The sequence below is a fragment of the Polyodon spathula genome, chromosome 3, assembly GCF_017654505.1.
Source record: "Polyodon spathula isolate WHYD16114869_AA chromosome 3, ASM1765450v1, whole genome shotgun sequence".
NCBI lineage: Eukaryota > Metazoa > Chordata > Actinopteri > Acipenseriformes > Polyodontidae > Polyodon > Polyodon spathula.
Genome location: NC_054536.1, coordinates 71993094 through 72016123, shown reverse-complemented (window position 1 = coordinate 72016123; position 23030 = coordinate 71993094). Strand labels below are relative to the sequence as shown.

The window sequence follows — 23030 nt, the reverse complement described above, 5'->3', positions numbered from 1 at the left end:
TGCATCCAGTCTCCTTAATTTAACAACACCAGGGATGTTCACATTCCACTAGTAACAACCCTATCTGGTGCTCTTTTTTCTTCTTTTTTTTTAAATAGAGAATCATACATGCAAGACTAATTGTAATTAGAGCTAAATAATTTTTTAGGACTTTATTTTTTATCACACTTTCTCAGATATATAATATTTTTACTGAAGCTGTATAATCACAAATAGCAAATGATTTTTGTACACGTCTTATTCACATTTTCATGAGAAAATAAGAAATTAGTGCTGCTCGTCCAATAGAGGTTTGCTTCTTGCTAGTTCAAAAAATGTCTGACTTATAGTAGCAATGTGTTTTGTATAGTGCTAACAAAAAGGTGATATAACATAGAACATACAAAGCACATTTGACTTTAGTATCCTGTTAGATTTAGCACCTCCTGAACTCTGCTGTATTTAGGTAATCAAAATGAACCCATTCTCAACTTACTAATGACTTTTCTGTTTTTTGCAGGACTCAGAAATCTAGTTTGGTGCAATAACGTAGTGTGCTCTTGTAATTTCAATATAAAATCATTTTTGTTGTTGTTCTTTTAGGAGGCTTGCAAAATCAACTCTGCTTCTCATTCCACTGCTTGGAGTTCACTATATTGTCTTTGCATTCTTCCCAGAAAACACTGGAATAGATGCAAGACTATATATTGAGCTTGGATTAGGCTCTTTTCAGGTAATCAAGGCCATGAAAGAAAGAAAGAAAGAAAGAAAGAAAGAAAGAAAGAAAGAAAGAAAGAAAGAAAGAAAGAAAGAAAGAACCAGAAGAGCACATATATGTACTGTATATTAGCACCCATTTGTTACTGATAGGTGTAAAAGATAATTGTTGCAGTCTAAAAAGCTCACAACCAGTGTGTGCCACTAGTTACCTCATGATTGTCTCAATTAAGGAAATAATTGTTTATAACAAGTCTCAGTATACATCCACCCAGACAATGACTGCAGCCTGTTACAGGTCTCACAAGTGTTAGGTAATGTTTGTTGTCAAAATTAAAAATAAAATGAATATCCTGCAGCTTTAATGCTATGGTTGTCTTAAAGATAAGCTAACTGGATTAAATGCTTCTACAGTTGTTTTCAAAATCATGTTTTATGATTTGTCCGTTGGTAAGCAAATATTTATGGATAAAATGAAAATGCTTAATTTGCAATAGCAGGTTATAAACTAAGTCTGATTGCAATTAGACAATTAGTGTTAGTGTGAACTACAACAACTGTAATGATAAGATGCCAGGAAGCAACAGCAACTTTTCACATATAATGTTGTCTGTCAAATACCTGCATATTCCAAATTGGAGTACAAACTTAAATAAAAGTGGGGCACTGATTAATAATAAGACTAAAAGTAATTTCTACAGTGGCTTTGAAAACCTGGTTCAGCACTACATTAAGTGATTAATTTGTTTTGTAGTAAAGCATTTCTAATAAGTGTATTTATTAAAGATATTCTTTGTATGCTTATATTATTGTATTTTTCTATTTCAGGGTTTTTTTGTGGCTTTACTTTATTGTTTCTTGAATGGAGAGGTAAGTAACTGTACCAGTGTTCAGCTACACAGACTTATCCCTTTAGGGCAGGAATTTCAAAAAACAGTGTTATTGTATCGAACTCGCGGTATAGTGACAACAGCTTTAGTAACAAGTGATTTTCAAGCAAAATGCCTTAATAAAATGAATCCGTTAATACTTTGAAATTGAGTCGATGAGATTGTTAATATACGCATTTCTTGTTATAAAGCCTAATTGTTGCAGGCCACATACATCGCTTCCTGTCTCATCGACTAGATAACTCGTTAATCAAAATGCATGTTACCGAGATCAAGAAAAATTAATGGAAGCAGAATTTGATGTTATGGAAACTACTAGTGTACAGTGAGACAGCTCTCCCATCTGCAAGCAGCAGCCAAATGGAAATAAAAAATAATGGGAACTATTTTGTGTATAAGGTGTAAACTTAATTTAAAATTGTGCATTTTGTCATGGAGAATGTACATTTATTTAGAAAACGTCACACATAAAATGCTGATTTACGATTATCTGGCGTGTGGGTTTAAAACTAATTAAATCCCACTAGGGGGTATATTAGTAGGGGGTATATAAATTATGACAATTAACACGGATTTCATTTTAAATTCCCACACAAGCAAAAGAAACATTATTTTGGAAATCAACATAATTTCTGAAATCACATCAGCATGATTATTTAATAATAAAATAGGCACAACGACTGCCCAAATTCAATGCTGCATACCGATTTGGTTCCACTGGAGTTATCATTACGACCTTTTGAAAATCCTCCCTTATGCGTATTAAATTGTAAAGTAGAGTTTTTTACTTGTTCAAAAAGTGAAAGCAATTTTGTGTTGTTATTGTTTTATGTCTCTATTGTATATGTTGAAGCAATCAATGTGTATTTTAAATTAATCTGGTTATGAAACTATGGCTGGGACCAAATCAAAACTTTGACAACCCGCAAATCGCACTTAACAAAAATGTATTTAATAGTGTTTTCTTTTTTTTTGTAAGTATGTTATTTCTTCTACTCAAAAAGAAAATGCTATTAAGTACAGTTTTGTTAAGTGCGATTAGCGGGTTGTCAAAGTTTTGATTTGGTCCCAGCCTATGTATAGTGCATAACTTCAAATGATTGTATTCATCTAAACAGTAAAACAATATGGGTAAAGGAAAAACACACCCAATACAGTTACCAAAGCAGAAATAAGCACTACATACATTAAATGTAGAGGCTAATAGGTAGTCTTAAGTTGTTTCTTAATCATTTTAGAATGCTTTTATTTATTTATTTATTTTTTAAATGACAACCTAGCCCTATGTTACATTTATCACTTTCCACTAATATTTAAGTAACAACCAGTACAAACAATGAACAATTTTAAAGTTCCTATCAACTCTGCCAGCTCCACTTACTCTGTATAAATGTAGGGACATGTGGCTGGTAATCAGAGACGTTGTGGCAGGTACACCAGGGAGTCCCTCTGAAACGTTCTTCCTCAAGAGGATGTTAATACAGTAGTAAGGAATACCACATTGAATAAATGTGCCATTTCTTATGTCAACAGAAAGTGGACTTGGACGTGTTAATTGAAATGGAAAGCGATATAAAGTGAATCTAAACATCAAGAATAATACATTATTTAAGATCATTTCATACCTTGTCAGAACAATTAGCTGTAAACAAATGAAGGCATCACTTTTGTTCAGTGTCTTTATAAAATTGGGAAATTGATGGATATTATGTAATACAGTCAGCACTTGAATATCTGTTACCCAGGTACACGTCAGTCACATTTTACTGCCTTGTATTAAGAATAAAATTAATTCCCATTATATATATAAAACAAATTAAGGCACTTACCCGTCACACGTGATTTCCGACTCAGTTGCTACTTTTCTGATACAAATCCCATCTCTTCAATGTTACTGTGTACTTGTTTATCTGTCACAGCCCGCGTTTTTTTTTTTTGCACGCATTTCAGATCAGTCTCTATTGTGTAGTTACACAGCGCTTCCTCCAATTTCACATGCTACAGATCCAAAGATATGTGTCACACTCGTTTAACTGAAGTCAAAAGTTTTAACAAAACTTTCAAAAAACAAAATAACTATTCTTCACTCTGCAATTCCTGGCTGTGGGAAGACTCTTTTACAAAACCCAATGATACTTGTACAACTTCCACACAGCACATAACTGCAACGTAAACACGTATAATTCAACCTGACTTCAAGTAGCTAACAAAATAATATCCATTCACTATATAGGTCTCAAATCTTTAGTTTTTAAATCTTTTAGCAAACATGTATTTTCATTTTTTATTATTCAAATTTCTGTTTTCAGACCTTGTTTTCTGTCTTGCACTTTATGTCCTTTCAGCTGGAGAGTGAAATCTTCCCTGCTCCCTCTCCCCCCATTTTCCCCACCCTGCTCCCCCCCTCTCCTCCACCCCTTTGCTGTTAGTAATCAACCAGTTGCTTCCCCTAATGAACATCATTGCTTTGACCCAGAAGACACTGCTGAAGTGAAATGACCCAGGAAGTGCAAAGTGTAACAGACAAGAACGCTGAGAGCTTTTTTTTATCTGTTGTAGTAGCAGATGCCATGTTTTATTATGAGAATATTTCAAAACAACACACTGGAGACCTCTAGCGTTAATACAAATGCTCTACAAACAAGATTTTTGAAAGCATTATTTTGTTAGCTACAAATACTTTTTTTATGAATACATAAAATCAGGACTGACCTGACTTAAATGAACAATGCTCTTATCTTATCTAGGGGTCCATCAGTAAAAATACTTTACTGTGTTGTTTCAGGTTCAGGCAGAACTGAAGAAACATTTAGAAAGGTGGCATGGTGAGGGATGTTTGAGTTTTAAACAAAAACGCAGAGCCTTGTCCTCAGAGAGCAGCACTGGGAACTTCGTGTCTCAACTCAATGAACTTGAAAAACGTAGCCCTAAAAGAAGACCATCTGGATACCACAACTGTATTTCCTCTGTGTGATGTTCATTTGGTTGGCTACCTAAGGCTATGTGTTGTATCTGCAAGGCACAGTAGTGTGTCATTTTTAAGCTATTACTTGTTTGGGGGACCAGGTGGCTCAGTGTATTGGTATGTGTCATATGAAGTTCAGGTCAGCGGTTTTTGATGAAATTTGTGTTGGGGCCTTTGTTAAATATTTCTTGTGCGCAAAGTTCAGTTCCTAGTTCTGAAATGTAAGTGCAAAGTTACTTTCAAAACAAACGTGCACACCATCCTGAAACACTACTGAACACAACATTGCCTTCATAGTACAGGATTATTTTTCTGTTTCTATATTTTATTAATTTACTGAATTGATTGAGTTCTTTCTCACACTGATTACTGGAGCAATCTGCTAGTATACAATACCCTCTTTCATCTGATGCACAGACATAGATTCACAACAATTGTCAATATCTTTATAATTATTTTTTAAATGGTTTGAAAACTTTATACATGCTGATTGGCTGATTCCAAACCATGCCACTTATGCCACTGTACTGCATGTAAATCTGTGATCTCATGCAGCACAATTTGATATCCATACAACATGTAGTGTACCCTGGTCATCTTCCAACATTAATTAATTGATTACTCACCCTAAGGAGTGTGTTAAAAGTAAATTATTATTTTCTCCGAAATGAAACATTGCGCTACAAATGTCCATAACTTTTTGGTCACTGCATTCTTTTAAAGGAGTAGTGCTACTGTACTAGGAAACCTATATTTGGCAACGCAAATGGAGGTTTACGATTTGACTAAATGCACTTAGTGTGAAAAGACTGTGTGGACATCAATAATTATTATGGAAATGTTGTAAAATTATAATTTATGCTTGACCACAAAAAGTGCACAACAAGAACAGGAAAACAACATCACTGCATTGATATATATATATCAATGTTCAACCTCTCATTTTAGTGCTACTACTGTGGATACATACTGTAAATGTCACATGTTGTCAATAAGGCAGCTTTCAGGAACACAGAATCAATCATAACTTATTTTAAAATTATTTTATAAAGTACATTTACATAGAGGGAGAGAATAAACATGTTTTGTAAGCTTAGTTCAGGTATAAAGATTTGGGTCTAAACAAGACTAAGGGCTTAATTTAGAAGTGCTTACCATATGCAAAATATGATTACTGTGTGTAGTTCTGTCCCCAGTATCCTGTTTACTATTCTCATTTACATGCGGAAAAAAAGGACTGAGTGGATGCAAAATGAAAGGGGCAGAATAGGGCTGTCGCCTCATTTGCACTGAATTGAATTGATGATGTTTATGTATGCAAAGCAGCATGTTAAACACAGATAATGAGCTGCCATACATTCATGAGCTATTCACGAATGTCTGACAAGAATTTTGTGCTGGCAAAAATGACCCAAAAATTCTTCCAACTGAATGCTGCGACAAAGCAGAGAGCATAGGCGGTGGATGCTGTGTACTATAAACAGCTTTTCGTTAGAAACACAGAGTTTAATGGCAGATATTTCAGGTGCTGTATAACCATAACATGTTAAGGTGACACTATGATTTATTTTGGGCTAATTGTAAGTAGACTAGGATAAAAAAGAAAATATGCTGAAATAATTTAGTTTCAATTTAAAATGATATTTTATTATCTACAGTACACGTCCTACACCAACATGAAGCATATAGTACGTATCAGCATGGTTTGTTCTGTATTACATGTAGGATAGACACATTATATATATATATACATACACAAATAGATTGAACACACAAATACATATATAGTACTTTAATTAATATTGAAATAATAATTAATAATAATAAATATATATGAATAACAAACTAACTAAATGGAGAAATAAATGCATAAATAAATGAAAACTCCTAAGATAAAGAAGCACCTCCCTAAAACCTGAATAAAAAAAAAAATTGTAGCAAAAAATGTAAATATATTCTTAACCTTAAACAAAACAAACCAAAAAAGCAAGTCTGACCTACAATTGAACTGTGATCTGGAGCTGTAGTCCTGAGTGCTACAGATTATACATGTACGTGGTTAGGGATTTGTACTGTTGATCTGAGGGTGGTGGGTTCAATATCAGGCCACTGCTGCTGTACCCAATTGTATAAATGGGCAAAATAACTAATTGTAACTAGCTTTGGAAATACACATCAGCCAAATAAATAAATTATTATTATTATTATTATTATTATTAAATAGGTGAAAGCACCACAGTGCTGACAAAAAAAAGCCAGAGCCAACCTTTATTTCACATACCTTACAATAAATACCTACCTTTATTAATAAAACCACTTGGAACACTCCAAAGTTCAATTTGGGATGAAAATAATGCTTGTAATATAATACTACTAAAAAACCTAACCAACCGACCTTTAAATACCTTTATTGAATTATTAGAAGCACATTTCAACTGTTTCAAACAATGTTAGAAGAGTCATCACAGTTGTAATTGAACATAGTTCCTAAAAATGTAACTAAATGTAGTTACAATGTCAATTTTTATGTCACCGCTCTTTCTTTCTCTCTCTCGTATTTGTATCTTTGCCACCACCAGTAAGTAAGCTCCTTCACCTCAATAGAATAAATACACTGCACAACTTCAGACCTGTTGCCACCCACAATTTGTATGCTAATTTGAATTTTTCCGACTGATATTGTTGCTTCTAATTAGTTAGTAAATTGGGCATGATATTTCTCAAAGTGTCATGCCCTGTCACCTCAATTTCCCTCCCACAATTCTGGCCAAATTACCATTGCTTAATTAACAAAGGCCTTAAGAGTCTAGAGACATGCAAACAGATACATATGCAAGCAATTTCAATTTTAAGAGCATAAGAACATAACAAAGTTTACAAACGAGAGGAGGCTATTCGACCCATCTTGCTCGTTTGGTTGTTAGTAGCTTATTGATCCCAGAGCCTCATCAAGCAGCTTTTTGAAGGATCCCAGGGTGTAAGTTTCAACAACATTACTGGGGAGTTGGTTCCAGACCCTCACAATTCTCTGTGTAAAAAAATTGCCTCCTATTTTCTGTTCTGAACGCCTCTTTATCTAATCTCCATTTGTGACCCCTGGTCCATGTTTCTTTTTTCAGGTCGAAAAAAAGTCCCTTGGTTCGACATTGTCAATACCTCTTAGAATTTTGAATGTTTGAATCAAATTTCTGCATAGTCTTCTTTGTTCAAGACTGAACAGATTCAATTCTTTAAGCCTGTCTGCATATGACATGCCTTTTAAACTTGGAATAATTCTAGTCGCTCTTCTTTGCACTCTTTCCAGAGCAGCAATATCCTTTTTGTAGCGAGGTGACCAGAACTGAACACAGTATTCTAGATGAGGTCTTATTAATGCATTGTACAGGTTTAACATTACTTCCCTTGATTCAATACTTTTCACTATATATCCAAGCGTCTTGTTGGCCTTTTCTTATAGTTTCCCCACATACCTTAAAAAAAGGGAAAAGGATACAATTGCATGGACAACTGAGGATAAATCGTTCTTTAGTCTATTGCAAATTGTTGACAATGTTGCATATGTGAAATAATAATAATAATAATAATAATAATAATAATAATAATATAAACATACTTTTGTGCATATGTAGTCTGTATATTTATGATAAAATATATATATATATATATATATATATATTATATATATATATATTGTAAAACGATCCTCGCACTCACGGAGTTCGTTGCCCCTTTAAGATAGACCCAGGACACAAAAATTGATCTTTTACGGCGCTGACGCGCACTTTTAATAAACACCAATCAAATAAATTAAACAAAACAAATGCCTAGCTCCCTCTTGGAGCTCTGACTAAACATAGACTGGTTCCTCACTAAACCACAGGACGGCTAAGCCGTTTACCTGACAAACACCAAAACGGGCTTCTCTCAGCACTCTCTTCAATACGACTGGACACACACGCAGTCGGGCTCTTCACTCAGCAGCCCCGATCAGTCTGGCTGCCTCTTTTAAATACCCTGCACCTGTCTCTAATTTATAATTACGATCAGGTGCCGAGGATTAACTAAATCATTAAAACAATTACAATTAAACCCCATAACACCCAAATGTGCATTCTCACAAGGTTTTTAGCAGGGAAGGATTTTACCCCCCTCCCTGGTACCTTACAATATATATATATATTTCCTGTGTATATTATTTTAATAACTTGCTATGGTGATTCTACAATTGATTTGTTTTGTTTCCAAATACATGTTATGAATACAATATTTTCCTATTCCTGTAATGTATTTACATAAATTACATTTTGAGTTATGTAAGTATTTGTCAATTTAACCACGATATTGTATTATTAATGTCAAATGAATTGCTAACTTGTGTTTATTTATTTTTTTTTATTATTCATTTTTCCTTATAATCACATTTTGACAGGAAGTGGAGGATCCTGGATCTTCTTTCAATATTGAATGCATCATTTTAAAATTCATTGGAAAGCAAACACCCACATAAGAGAATTAACCATGGTTTTTGGATACATTTTGCTCTTAATACATGTGGAAATATCCTCCTTCATATTATAAGACAAGTCATTTAAACTAAAACAGTGTAAAGCATAGTACATATTTTACTGTAGGACCATGCTCCTTAGTATAGCTTGCATGATGTGCCTTTGGAAATATCCCCCTCCATGTACTGGCTAAGCCCAACCTTGCTTACTGTATTTTATTATTATGATTTGTTTATTTAGCAGATACCTTCATCCAGGTGATTTACAGAGACTAGGGTGTGTGAACTATGCATCAGCTGCAGAGTCACTTACAACGTCTCACCAGAAAGACAGAGCACAAGGAGGTTAAGTGACTTGCTCAGGGTCACACAGTGAGTCAGTGATTGAGCCAGGATTTGAACCAGGGACCTCTTGGTTACAAGCCCTTTTCTTTAATCACCAGACCACATAGTCTTCCTGTAGGATTTGAAAAGATCAGAATTGCTGTTTCAAGAAATAGAAATGTTCAGTAATTATAGATACTCATGAATAGTCATTTAAGGATCATGTTGCAAATTGTTTGAAGAGGTTTCAGTCTAATAAATTCTAAAGAGGACAGTGTTTGTTCTCATACAATATGATTCCAAAAAACCAAACCGCACTCGATTACAGAAGAACAACCCACATGAACCAAGTGAGCGCCCATTCCTTTAAACAAAAAACTGTGAGTCAAATTTCCACTGTCAAAAACATTTAATGCAATTAAATTTATTTCAAAAATGTACAAAACATATACCTCAAACAAATACACATTTACACCACGGTGAAAAAACAGCAGGCAAACAATCCCAACATAAAACAGAGAAAAAGCATTGTTTGACACACTGTCTGTTCATGAAACACATTCAACTTTTAAAATATTACATCAAAATTGTCCACATTACCATTTGTGTTTCTAGTTGGCTGTTTCCAGTAGAAATGTTTAATTTAATTGGTTGATTGCTTACATATTCAATCTCCAGTTGATACTACCAATATAAACTCACATACACAGCGTACAGGCAGATGCAGGGCCTCATTACCCTACAGTAGATTACTTGCTGTTGGGTACCATCCAGTCCCTAACCTTAACTAACATATTTGAACAAACATGCTACAATTTTGACTCTTGACAGAAGGGGGGTGGGGCAGTACAAAAACACATTGTTTAGAAATAGCTACTCCATGCTATGCAAAAAATACAGTTTTACAGTCTAATTCTGGGTTTCTTCAGTATGCTTTTTAGTACACTTAATGACAAAAGTTTAGACTGCAAGAGTTCGATTGTCAAAAATCTTCAGCATATTTGTTTTTTTCAGAAAGGAAGAACGCACCCAGCAAAGTTACTGAACAATTTTTCTTATTTGTTTTGCAATTGTAATTCCTGAAAAAAAATTGGAGTGAATATCTTTGAGAAACTGCCTCAAAGTCGTTCTCAATGGCTATGTTTACAACAGAAACAAAGGGATGGTACCTTTGTAATAGGATAAAGTGTATGGTTTCTTGCATTTCTGATGAGTTTGCAACAGACTTGTCTGTGTTGTGCAGGTGGGACAATGTTACTGTACAACGGTTAAACTTAAGAGTAGACGGTATAGTAAAATAAATCAACAAAACAAACATAGCAAAACAAAATAGCTCAGACTTCTAAAAAACAGGTTGTCTATTATAACAATTACTTATATATTTAGAACATTGATTTTGTAAATGAAGTTTGTATAAGAGGCAGATCTCCCACTCACTACTGAAGGCTTCTTTGAAATCTATTGCTTTAACGGGGTATTCTGTCCATTCTGTAAAGCTCTGATGTTGCTAAAGCAGTAATCTAACTACTTTGTAAGCTACAGCCTATCCCATAGTTTAAATTTTCTCTTTTTTATGTACATGTAATTAACATAGGCATTGTTTTACCTGGTGCGTCAAATAAGAAAAAATATGCTTTTTTGGATATTTATGAAATATAAGCTTGCATTGCTTGTGTTAAAATTATTATTATTATTATTATTATTATTATTATTATGAAAAAAAGTATAATGAAAAGAACAAAATTGGAATTTGACTCTCAACACTGGTTGTAAAGCACCTATTTTACCACTGTACCACCTGTTGTCCTTATAAAATGTACAAAATCCTACCTATTAGAAAAGCCGACATCATAGAGGAAGATTGCAGGTGGAATATCATCATCAATCTGGATGGGGTGCTACAGGCATTGGCAGCTTATAAGAGAATGTATACCACGGGTACATTTTTTAACAATCCCGCTGTTTATGCTTTCTTCAAGGATTACAATGATTTTAAAATGTATAAATTAGGGCTTTATGTCTGGATGAATACATCTCAAGACACTGGTTGATTCATTTTCATGTGTGAAAGAGTTACATGAAAGAAGGCTAGAATTAATAGCACAAACACCTTACTAATATATTTGTATACATTTAAATGATAATTATCTGCAATTGGGAGACAATGCTCAATTAAGGTAGGCAAACACTAGATCGACAAATAATTACTGTTATAGATTTTATGAAAAACAAGTCTGCAAACGGAGTGTTATGAAAGCCTGTTTCTAGTACTACAAAAAACAGTGATGCATTAAATAAACTGTTAAAACTAAGAATATTTTAAAAAAATATTAATCATATTAATATTTTTCAAGCAAAAACAACTACTGTTTGTACTACCTTTTATCATGCACCTCATAATTATTATTATTTTTTATTCTGTGCGTGACAACATAATGAATAATGGGAAAAGAACATACTGTTTTGGCTTGCAAAAAGTCATTGTAAATATAGCCACTTTCTTTAGCATTGAAGACATGAAGAAAGACTTCTAGTGGAAACGTCTGTGATTTAATTAATTACAATTCTTTCAGTATTACGTATAGTACACAATACACATGTTCATTTAACTACAGTATGCACGAATGCTCTTTTGTTTTCAAATCTCAAGGTGAGTCTGATTGGAGTAGGAACCAAAAGCATTTAGCAATCAGCAGTGGCAGTCAAGTGCATTTATAGAACTGTATAATACCAGGCAATTTGTGGAAACAATCTGTTTGCTTGTATTAAATCATGCAATATGCAAATGGAGTTATCCGTCATGTTTAATCAAAGCAGAACATCCAATTGATGATGCCTAACTATTCTAGTTTTAATTGAACAGTTTGAACACATGGGTCATTTTCTGTCTATGGTTTAAAACTTACTATGTTAGCTGGTTTGTGTGTACTATAGTAAATAAACATGAATTACTGTACAGCAGAACTATGTAATGCATGCACAACATATAGTTAGTACTTTACATCACTGGTGGTTTACTTTTCTTATCTGGACTCCTGTGTCATAGCTCTAAAATGTGTTTTGGTCCCCAAACCAATTAACACTTTCAGTGTAAATTTAAAAAGTTAAATAGATCCAAATGTACTGTATTTTTTGCATAGATTTGTGTTTTCCTATAACTAGATACATGTTGATTGAACGGGGCCACTTTGTGTATCCAAACAAAAGAATATTGTATGCAATTTCTATTAAAAATACTTCTGCAAAGCCTACACAGTGTAGTAGTTACGACAGCACAGTTACTTGAAAAGTCAGTGGAACACCATAGATGCATGCTTCTGTCTATATATGGTGACACTTAGGCAGTACATTTGCAACAGTATCACTTACAACTACAACACAACTACTAGTACTGTTAAACTAGGCAGCTGATTGTTCATACCAATTTATTTGAACAAACAGTAAAATATAACAAAAACATAAGAAACAGTTTACTTCTATAAAGTAACTAGCTTTTTAGAATAATATATTACACAAAGGGACTTAAATCTACATTAGTTCGAATTTTTTTATGAATAGTATTAGTTGTGTGCATGAACCCAAAACCTCCATTGTGTGTGTGTGCGTGTGTGTGTGTGTGTGTGTGTGTGTGTGTGTGTGTGTGTATTGAATAATATGAAACACATTTAGAGCCTTATAGGATATTTACAGAATGTCAACATAAGATATTTTGTGAGTAATCAAAAAAAAAAAGGCTGGACTGTGGTATGAAAATTCTAAAATTCTGATCATCCAATCTCCAAATAAATCATTGCACCTCATATGTGCAGCTGACATCATCATTGGCCAAATCAAGTCATGATTTATTTCAACCAGGCAAAATCTATTTATTTAAAGAATGTTGTCTCTGTTACTTCTGTTACTATGACCAGGTGTTCCTATACCGCTGTCGAAGGAATATGATTTTATGCATTCTGCACATACTGTGACTATAATATATCTGCCTATAAGACAGTTTGCTTGTATGAGCAACATATTTACTGATTTGTTAGTAATAAACTGTTCTATAAATTAGTAGAACTACTATGATCATTTAGGTTAGGGTCCTGCCTTCTTGAAATAATTATGTATTTTTAAAAAGTGAAAAAAAAAACCAAAACAGTTTTGTAATCAAAAGCTCCTAACATTGACATTGCAAGGGGTGGCCACAACACACTCTACATATAATGTAACATGTGTGACTTTAAATACATTTAAGACTGAGTTTAACATTATTATGTATAATGTACATGGTGAAACATTTCCATTAGTTTTATCAATTAAAAAGGAGCTATGGGGCTGTTGAAATTAAAACATTTTTAAATGGTCTGACACATTTTAAAAGGCCTCTTGGTTTATTACATAAGTATATTAAAAGCACTTGGCTATATGGTATGGTTTAGGTTTTATATATTTCTCAGAAAACCAAAATACTCACCAGAATACTAATTAAATTCCATACTTTCACCAAAAGGCACTTTGGGAACTAAAATTAGAAAACCAAAATTAAAAACAAATGAAAACAGCAGATTTTCTCGGCAAAATGATTGAAAGGCAAAAACAAGTGGTATAAACACATTGAGAAGCAACTTAAATATTCAGACTAGTTTAAGCAAAAGCCTCATTCTAATGGCCCACACTCTCAGTGAAATGTACTTATAGAAATACTTCCATTCCAGGAATTTAGAATGGAGAGCAATATATACAGTAAGCATTTAATTTAATACTACTTGTGAAACACTGCAAGGCTGTATTAATTTTACCTGTAACTATTTACCAATGTCACAGAAAAAAAACACATCCCCTTGGTAAAATAAAATAACAATATCCACATTCAATAAACACTAGTTAAATATTTCCCAAAAATGAGCACAGCAAACAAATAAACAAACAATTACTAAAATCACAACTCTGGTTATCATTCCTTACAGAATAAAACCAATTCATAAAGCCATACAAAGAAACTTTTTTTTTTTTTTTTTTTTTTTAAAACAGCAAATACTAAAGGTAAATCATTGTATGCAGCTACCTCACTTTTATTTAAAAAAAAAAAAAAATACAAAGACATTTTGCTTGACAGCAACTCTACAGATTGGACTCCAGTAGCATTTGTTTTAAAGAAAGGTCAGAGTGCCATATGAATGTCACATGAACACAGAAGTCTACATAATATTTACAGAAGATCTCATGACCCCTAATCGTGAGAATTCTATTCTTTTTGGCAAAGTGTCTCCTTACACAATGTGTTTTAGACACTCAAATATATTTTAATCATTTTAACAGTTGCAGATCTTTATTTACATCCTACAATTTATAAAGCAGATTTTTCAAACCTCATGTCACTGTATTTTTATTTTATACAGAACAGTTTATAAAACCCATGCTGGATAAACATACAATGAAAGAGTGCTAGTACACCCATCTCTCAATATACAGAGCCTCAATAAACTGAGACATAGGGCCTCATTTATGAAAGGGCACTAAACTATGGTGCACCATAATTGCAATTAGTGTGCACGTTCATGACTGCCAGTTTCAGTTTGCATTGCCTCTGCCTGTCCCCTGAGGAGGGAGGGCTGCATCAACTGATCAGTCATTTGCAAGCTACCTCCCCCTTTCACAGTAAGCCACTGACCAAAAGATACACCTGGACTGCTGGGGCTTTTTATATCACGGTGGTCACTTGTAAGTCTTGGACATCATCATGCACATTAAATTATCACTTACAATACATGTAGTGTGCATGCTATGGTATGTAAATTAGCCTAACAGCGAGCACGTAAATGAATGCGTTCTTTGTTCATAAATGGCACAATATATTTTGATTTATAGGCTCACTACTTAATATGTGTGTTACAGCTATATTTAGTGCCCATTCGTAAATTAAACCCATCGTGTGGTTCCGGAGTTGGCTGCCCATTTCAACAGTTTTTAAAATGTCACCAGTAGGAATGAACTGCGCATGCTTCTGAATATTAATGACCCCATCAGACTACTGTTGAACTTTTGGCAGTTTAACATTTTGCTGCCTGGTGCTTAACCGTCTGTCTACATATACATATGTAGAACAGATATGTTGAAACCAAAGCTGTAGAAGAAAAACTGAAAGCTGCTGAGCGAGTGAAAAGTGGAGCTAACAAGTGGATGTTGCTCATGATTTCAAAGTTGGCAAATCACAGTATAATGCACATCTTACAGAACATAGATGTGAACAAGAACAAGCAGAGGGAAGTAACTGATTGCTTTCCAAATGTGAACTGTTTATCTGCAGGCTATGTTACTCTATTTATCAACAAAAGTAAGTCACTGATTGTTTTTTTTGTTTTTTAATTTAGATTTAGTTACTACTGTTGCAGTATTTAGTTTGCCCTGTAGCATAGAATATTTGCCCATTTTTATTTACTAAATCTGTAAAACAATAAAAAACAATAAATGCATATCACGGTGCCCTTGTTATATTGCGGGTTTATATTAGACACCGGCACCACGATAAACCCAGGATAAAACACCATAAGCAGAAATTATTTCTGCTTACATTATTTACAATGGCACTAGTATGTACATGTTTTTTTTTTTTTTTTTTTTTACAGTAAAGATCTATATGCTGTTAAACCCAGCTGACATTTGTAACTGTTCAGATACTCTTAATTGACTTCTGTAGTATATTGGCTTCAATATCAAACATATATTTTTCTGAGTGGGTTTGTGGTAGCTGCAGCTTGTAGAAATACATAAACATCACAGAAATACTCTTTTGTTTGTAAGCTACAGTCAAACTGAACATGGTCATCTTTCTAGACATGACAAAGTCAGACAGTTATAATAAATTATCTTAAAGTCAGAACATTTATTGTAAATTAAGTAAATACTACAAGCTTACAAACAACTTAATCAGCCAGGTTAATGTGCTTTTTTTCCCTAGAAACCAGGAGAAAACACACAACTCTTCTTCTTTAACACTTCTATCCACGGTACGCAAATAGGAGAACAAAAAAATTAAAATAAAACAGCTTTTTTTATATATATATTGAAGGGAATCTGTAATTAGCCAATTCCCCTTCAGAAATGTGGATTTACAGATGCTAGGGTCCAGGTAATGTCAGCAAGAAAAATTAGCAAGTGTGCAAACAAAATAACCCACAGATTTTTAGGTACCAGGCTTCTCATTTCCCATTTGAAAATAAGACTGACTATGTCTACCAGACTTAGGGGTTCTGATAATTTTCATAATATGCATTTGTAGAAACATTCATTGATGTTTTAATTCTGCATCTTATGAGATTGTAAGCTTGTGATTGATGACTGCACACCAGATAAAACACAATATCAATTTCTTATACACAGTACATCACCTGAAATTCGATGAATTTGAATGTAGAATTTCATAAAATGGGATGCATCTTTTAATAGTACGATATATACATTAATGATCCTTTCATTACTCTTTCTTGTTTGTCTCACTCTTAGGCACCAGGAATGTGGTGCTGCAAGCTTTTACTTCCTGCAGGATTGATTTACAGTGGAACCCTTTAACACTTCATGTCGGCAGGTTCTCCGCATTTATGCTCGACATCCGAATCTGAGAGCTGCTCTTGCTCAGAATTGACAGTTGCGTCCCCCCGTTCACTCCGCTGCTCGCCAGTGATGGATGACGATGTTTTAAATCCACAGCAAAGTACCGGTTGACTTTCCAGCTCCTCCATTTCCTCTTTATTTCTGACTGCACCTTTAGGGAGAAACTTGAAAAGGTCATTTTTTAATGTACTTAGCTGTAGAGGTGCACGCTGATTCACAATTATCAACATTGTCAAACTAAGGACTGAAACAAATAAAAAAGAGCCCTTATGCTAATGTTTGTATTTTTCAACAATATTTTTCTCTTTTTCAATGGTTTGCATTTTTAACTTGAACTAAACTATATGTCGTTTACAAAATGTTAGCAGTAAATCCTTTACTCACATTTAAAGGTTTTTAGATAACTGAACTTCACGTTATTGAGACTAGATCCACATTTTTGAACTACAATCCCACCGAATGGCTACAATACGTGTAATACAGATCTCTGTATTAGGTATTTTATTAATTTAGCCTGTACAATACCTAATTTCTAACTTTGGTACCGAATTCCGCAGATTGATTGTGAGCACCGATTTATAAGCTTCATCGGAAGCCTTTTGACTTTTTTTTTTTCTGCACGGCCCTGCCAGACCACTAGAGACATGCGGGTGCTGGGGTCAAATCTGCATGGTACTGCCTGCTAGTAGAGACAGTCCATTCAAAGACAGTCCATTCAGAGACAGTCCATTCAAAGACAGTCCATTCCTGTTATTATAGAAATTGTTTGGTTCATTTCCGAGCAGGAGCAGTAGCATTCAGAACCACATTCATGGCTTGTTCCATTACTGCTTGGAAGAATATGTCAGGCAAGAGTACTCAATTCCATTCTCTGACGGGCCAGATAAGGCAATGTCCAAACCTTGTTGGGCCACAGAGCGCTCAAGATGTTAGTATTGGTGGGGGGTTGTTTAAATGGTCATGAAAAGCTGACTATCGAATCATACTTTATACAGTAACACTACACTTGCACCAATTAACTAATACATATCAGAAATAACTACTTACAATGATACAATGTCTGATCGACATTGAATAATAGAAACAGAAAGCAAATATATTTTTCCAGCTTTTTTTCTGACAATATTCAAATGACATCTTCAAACAAATAATTATACAAATCCACTGCAAGCATTCAAGTTAACTAATGATAGTATGTCAATTAGTATTCACTTTATTTATGTTGTCTGAGCATCTTATTAAGCGCCTGATTAAAAGCACTAGCAATAGCACTGTGTCTAAATATTTATGTTCTAAAGCACTTTGTGATGGTGGTCCACTATGAAAGGCGCTATATAAAATAAAGATTGATTGATAACTCCAATGTGTTTAAATGTAAATGAAAAGTTTCTAAATTAAATACATAATGACAGTAAACAGAGGGAAAATAAACTTAAATGCATATCCAACATGCTGTCTTTGAGAGGCGTGCCATAGGTACATTTCTTACTGTTGCCAAAATGTTTTTTTTAAGCCAAATAAAAGATATTCGACAGGCTCGGCTTCTTCTGCAAATTTCCTGTGCCTGAACACTTACTGGTGGCCGCATTGCTAATTTTTCCTAAAAATACTTTATCATATGAAAAATCAAGAAAATAGGCATATGCACTTAAGTTTTTCATGTATTTCTATAATAAAGCCAAACATACAGCAGCCCCTCTCAACTTCCCAGCCTTTCTATAATAAATTGGAGACAAAAATCTGTTTTTTGCAAGATTAAAACAAATGCTCTGACAACTGGTCAAACGTAATAGGTTAATCAATCATACACTTTTTCATGTGTGTATTTCAGGCACAAATAGTACAAAAGTAAGCATCGCTTTTTTCTTTTTTTTTTATCCTGCTTTTGTAGTTTCTTTGCATTAAACAAAGTGGAAAATGACACATTTTCATGAAGTAATAGCGTTACTGATGGTTTATTTTTTTTAAGCCGTGCACACAAGTGAAAACTGACAAATTTCACTTAAATAAACTCTTCAAGAAATAAACGTGGAAAAGTCAGCGATGCACAATGAAAAAAAAAAAAAAAACACAATTTTGTTTTTTGTTTATTACTCTCCTCATAACAGAAAACAGGATCACAACAAAACAAAAAGTTAATCCCTGCATAACATTTGCCTTGCTAGTGTGCCACATGAAATCTCATCAGAATGAAAACTGGTCAATCTGCTGACTTGTTCCTGATTAGGTTGCCAAAAAAAAAAAAAAAAAAAACTCGTTAGGGGAACAAATACCATGTACTTAGAGGTGACATTACAATCTTGTGCAGCAGCAACTTCAGCTTTTGTAACGAAGGACAGCTGACGTGCGACGGGCCAAAAGGAAGGCTCTAGTGGGCCGCTAATTGAGGAACCCTGAATTCTTAATATTATTGCATACAGGGTTGGGTGCTGGAAATTAAAAACCGAAGAGATTTTAAGAAGAAAAATAATTTTAGGGTGTTGTTGTGAGGCATCTCATTCATCCCTTATCCCTGAGGGAACACGCGATTGTAATGATACTAATTTAATTTACATGTGTTTATTTTAAGGCAGTATAGCAGGTTATTGTCTTCCTCACTTAGATCCATAAAATCCACTTTACAGTATCTAAATGTGAAACATATTTTGTTTATATATATATATATATATATATATATATATATATATATATATATATATATATATATATATATATATATATATATACACCAATACATTAGGGATTATATAATATGAATAATGCTTTTAAATTGAGTCAATGAGCTTGTTAATGAACACATTTCTTGATAAAAAAAAAAAAAAAAAAAAAAAAAAAAAACTTCATTGTAGCAGGTCACATACATCACTTACTGTCTCAACGACTAGATAAGGGTTACTCGTTAATCAAAATGCGTGTTAACAAGATCAAGAAAAATGAATGGAAGCATAATTCGCTGTTATGGAAACTACTAGCGTATGGGGAGACGGGAGACAAATGGAAATAAAACATTATGGAAATATCTAGTTTGTGTATAATTTATGAACTAATTGTGCATTTGTATATTTATTTAAAAGACTTCACCTATAAAATGCTGATTTATCTGGTGTGTGGGTAAAAATCAGACTGCACGGATAAAAAAATAAATAAAAATAAATAAAGCCCACTAGTCATTTACACTCATTCGGGGGTGTATTTTTTTTGGTTAAAAGAAAAGAATACCTTTACTTTTTGGATGGGGAGTGGGGTAAGCCTTCTAAGTAGGCTTGGTTGGAATTTATTTTCTTATGTATTTTAGAATGTATGATTGTAGGCTATACATAAATATGTTTTAAGTGCCATTTGTGTTTGTAGTTGTATGTAACACTTCATTATATATTTACTAAGCTTTTACAATAATGATAAAACTCCCTAACCCAATAAACAATTTGTTTATAATGAACTGTTCGGGAAATCCTCTAATCATGCATTTTCTCTGGTTTTCTTTGCTCACCTCCATGATAAATACTGTAAAGCCATAAATATTGGCGACCAAAATATTTGGCGAATCACATCCATAAAACCTATTTTGCTCCAGAAATGTTGGCGATATACAAAGTATATATTGTTAGTTGCCAAAAACGTTTGCAATTTTTTTTTTTATACGCGAAAAACACATAATAAAAGGCTTGTAAATATTTATGGCTTTACAGTAAACAGCATGATTTGAAGTAGCCACTGAACACTTACAGTATTATAAGAACAGTTTATATGCCTACAGACGTGTGAAGGTGAAAGTGTACATTGTGCATAAAGTGTAGGGGTGTCTGACAACATAACAAGGGGTTTCTCTGTGCATCGACCCATCCTTAGATAAGCACAGCTAGTAATAAAAAAATGGATGCTTGCTACAGTGAATGCGTTGAGGGCATTTATTTATTTGTTGGTGTTATAAGGAAACCTTGTCAGGTTTGGTACTGGTCGAAATGGCCAATTTATTCTTCTGATGAAGTAAGTACCCTACACTTTAAAGATACTAATGCATATAACAGCGATACACACCCGTACCTGAAACTGTACAATATATGACGTGACTGAAAATGTATGATTGAAGTTTTCTGATGTATATGTGCTAGATAAAGACGTCAGCTTTGATGAGTTTGAAGGGTTTGTTTTAATGCTACAATTGTAAACACATTGTTGTTATTTTGTTATTTAAGTTCTAGTGAAATAATATATTTCCGTTTTTCATAACAACGATAAAAGAGTGTGCATTTATTTTTTAAATATAGCAAAAATTGTTTTCACACCTGTCCAGATTTGAGCACTAAGAATGAAAAATCTGAAAAAAGTGCCAATTTTTGACATGGAAATTGCCAAAATATCTGGGCAGCTGGGTGGTTAAATTCCCATGCAAACAAAATAAATAGTTTTAAAAAACACTGCTCGTTAAGACATTAACATTATTTCACAAATTAACATCATTTTGGAAATTACATCAGCATGACTATTTAATAACAAAATAGGCATAAGGACAGTTTGAAAATGCCCAAATCAATGCTACATACCGATTTGTTGATTAACACTGGAGTCATCATTTACAACCTTTTGAAAATCCTGCCCTCTAAGTCGACCTGCTAGGAAGGCTTTGAAGTGCTGTAAGCACCTTTGTTTCAATTAGTGGACCACAGAGATAATATGGAGTGTTTGTTTGGCAATGGAACTCTTTGACACCATACTGTGTCATTCCAGGCCTATTACTAGCCAGTAATGAACCTGCTGATGTCTATTTGAGTAATTTACAGAATGGAATGCAAATGCTCTGAGGCATGTAATGTTGGTTACTATTACAATCCTTATGCCAAAGAACATATTCATGGTTGTGTGGTGTGTGCCACCTCATAATTGCACTTAACTTTCACTTGTGAACCTACTGTAGGTAAAATAAAATGTTACTTACCTCCCCATTCAGAAAGCAGTACAGAACTGCAACAACAAACCCCTAAAGAAAACAAAACAAAACGGTTATCATATACTGGAAACAATATTTATTTATTGTACAAGTTAAGGTTAAAGCTTACAAGAAAAGTAAATGCTCTGGACACTGTCTTGAACAACACTTGGGGACCCCAAATATGGTCTGAATGTTAAAATGACCCTGCTGATTAGTGAATGATCCTTTAGCAGCCCAACCACAATTTAAAAAGTATCAAATCATCAAGGGAACATTAAAAAAAAAAAACTGCAGTAAATGTAGATATTGACAGGCCTACTGTATAAGGTACATTCACTTTAAAACCAGGATATGATGACCAAGACCCCATGCCCCAGCCTCAGTGAGCCTCAGTGAGTTACACATGCATAAGAAAATTACCTGCTTCGAGATTTTGTGTGGTCTGCTGCCAGCACATTTGGTTCTAAATAGTAAACGGTTTTCATATATAATATAATTTTGCATGTTAGTAGGCAACAAAGGTGTAAGACTTTGAGTACTGGAAGGTCATTTATTTTAATATAAATAAAATATATATATATATATAATATATATATATATATATATATATATATATATATATATATATATAATGTCTGCATGTGTACATATTCAAATGTGCTTGCTAACAGACCCTTACAATTATTTTGACAGGATCTGTCCACAGAGAATGTTATTCTGCCATGGGTCTGAATGTTCCTCTTCACTCTTACTGAAAGCTCAAATCCACACCAGAAAAAATGCTGTATGCTAATTGTATGCATTAAATTCACACTGCTACTCGCAGCACTATACACATAATTTACTGAAAACAGTTCATAGTCACCTGAAATGATCCGAGACCAAGTTCGAAGACGAGTCGTTCCTTTTTACTCACATTCTCGGGGGAAAATGCAAACACCGTGTAATGAATTCCAAAAAGTGGGATCAGCAGAAGAGTTGAACGGGCCAGTCTCCTGGTAAAAGAGAATCACATTAAATGAATGGCTGGAACTGGAATTTTTTCTCACTGTGAGGGAATGATACAAATGGGTGACCCATTCAAACACAGCAACAATAGACCAAGTATTCATTTTATTGTCTTGCCAG

The 23030-nt window shown here is 33.8% G+C and overlaps 2 protein-coding genes across 6 annotated transcripts in view; one reads left to right on the top strand and one right to left on the bottom strand.

Moving 5' to 3' along the window:
- LOC121309333 (vasoactive intestinal polypeptide receptor-like) overlaps positions 1-6315 on the top strand; it is a 39196-nt gene extending 32881 nt beyond the window's left edge. Inside the window, exons 11-13 of the mRNA XM_041242214.1 lie at positions 583-712; positions 1525-1566; positions 4372-6315. Of these exons, the coding sequence (XP_041098148.1) occupies positions 583-712; positions 1525-1566; positions 4372-4560 (361 nt within the window). The 3' untranslated portion in view covers positions 4561-6315. The remainder of the gene's footprint in view (positions 1-582; positions 713-1524; positions 1567-4371) is intronic.
- A 3229-nt stretch (positions 6316-9544) lies between these two features.
- Positions 9545-23030, bottom strand: part of LOC121313374 (pituitary adenylate cyclase-activating polypeptide type I receptor-like) — a 94139-nt gene continuing 80653 nt past the window's right edge. For 2 of the 5 annotated variants that reach the window (XM_041245815.1, XM_041245817.1), the window contains 3 exons: positions 22768-22897; positions 21909-21950; positions 9545-17136 (listed from right to left, as the gene is read on the bottom strand). In XM_041245815.1, the coding sequence (XP_041101749.1) occupies positions 16927-17136; positions 21909-21950; positions 22768-22897 (382 nt within the window). In that variant the 3' untranslated portion in view covers positions 9545-16926. Of the gene's footprint in view, positions 17137-18948; positions 19192-21908; positions 21951-22767; positions 22898-23030 lie in introns of those variants that run through there. The other 3 variants (XM_041245818.1, XM_041245816.1, XM_041245819.1) reach the window with 2 other exon arrangements.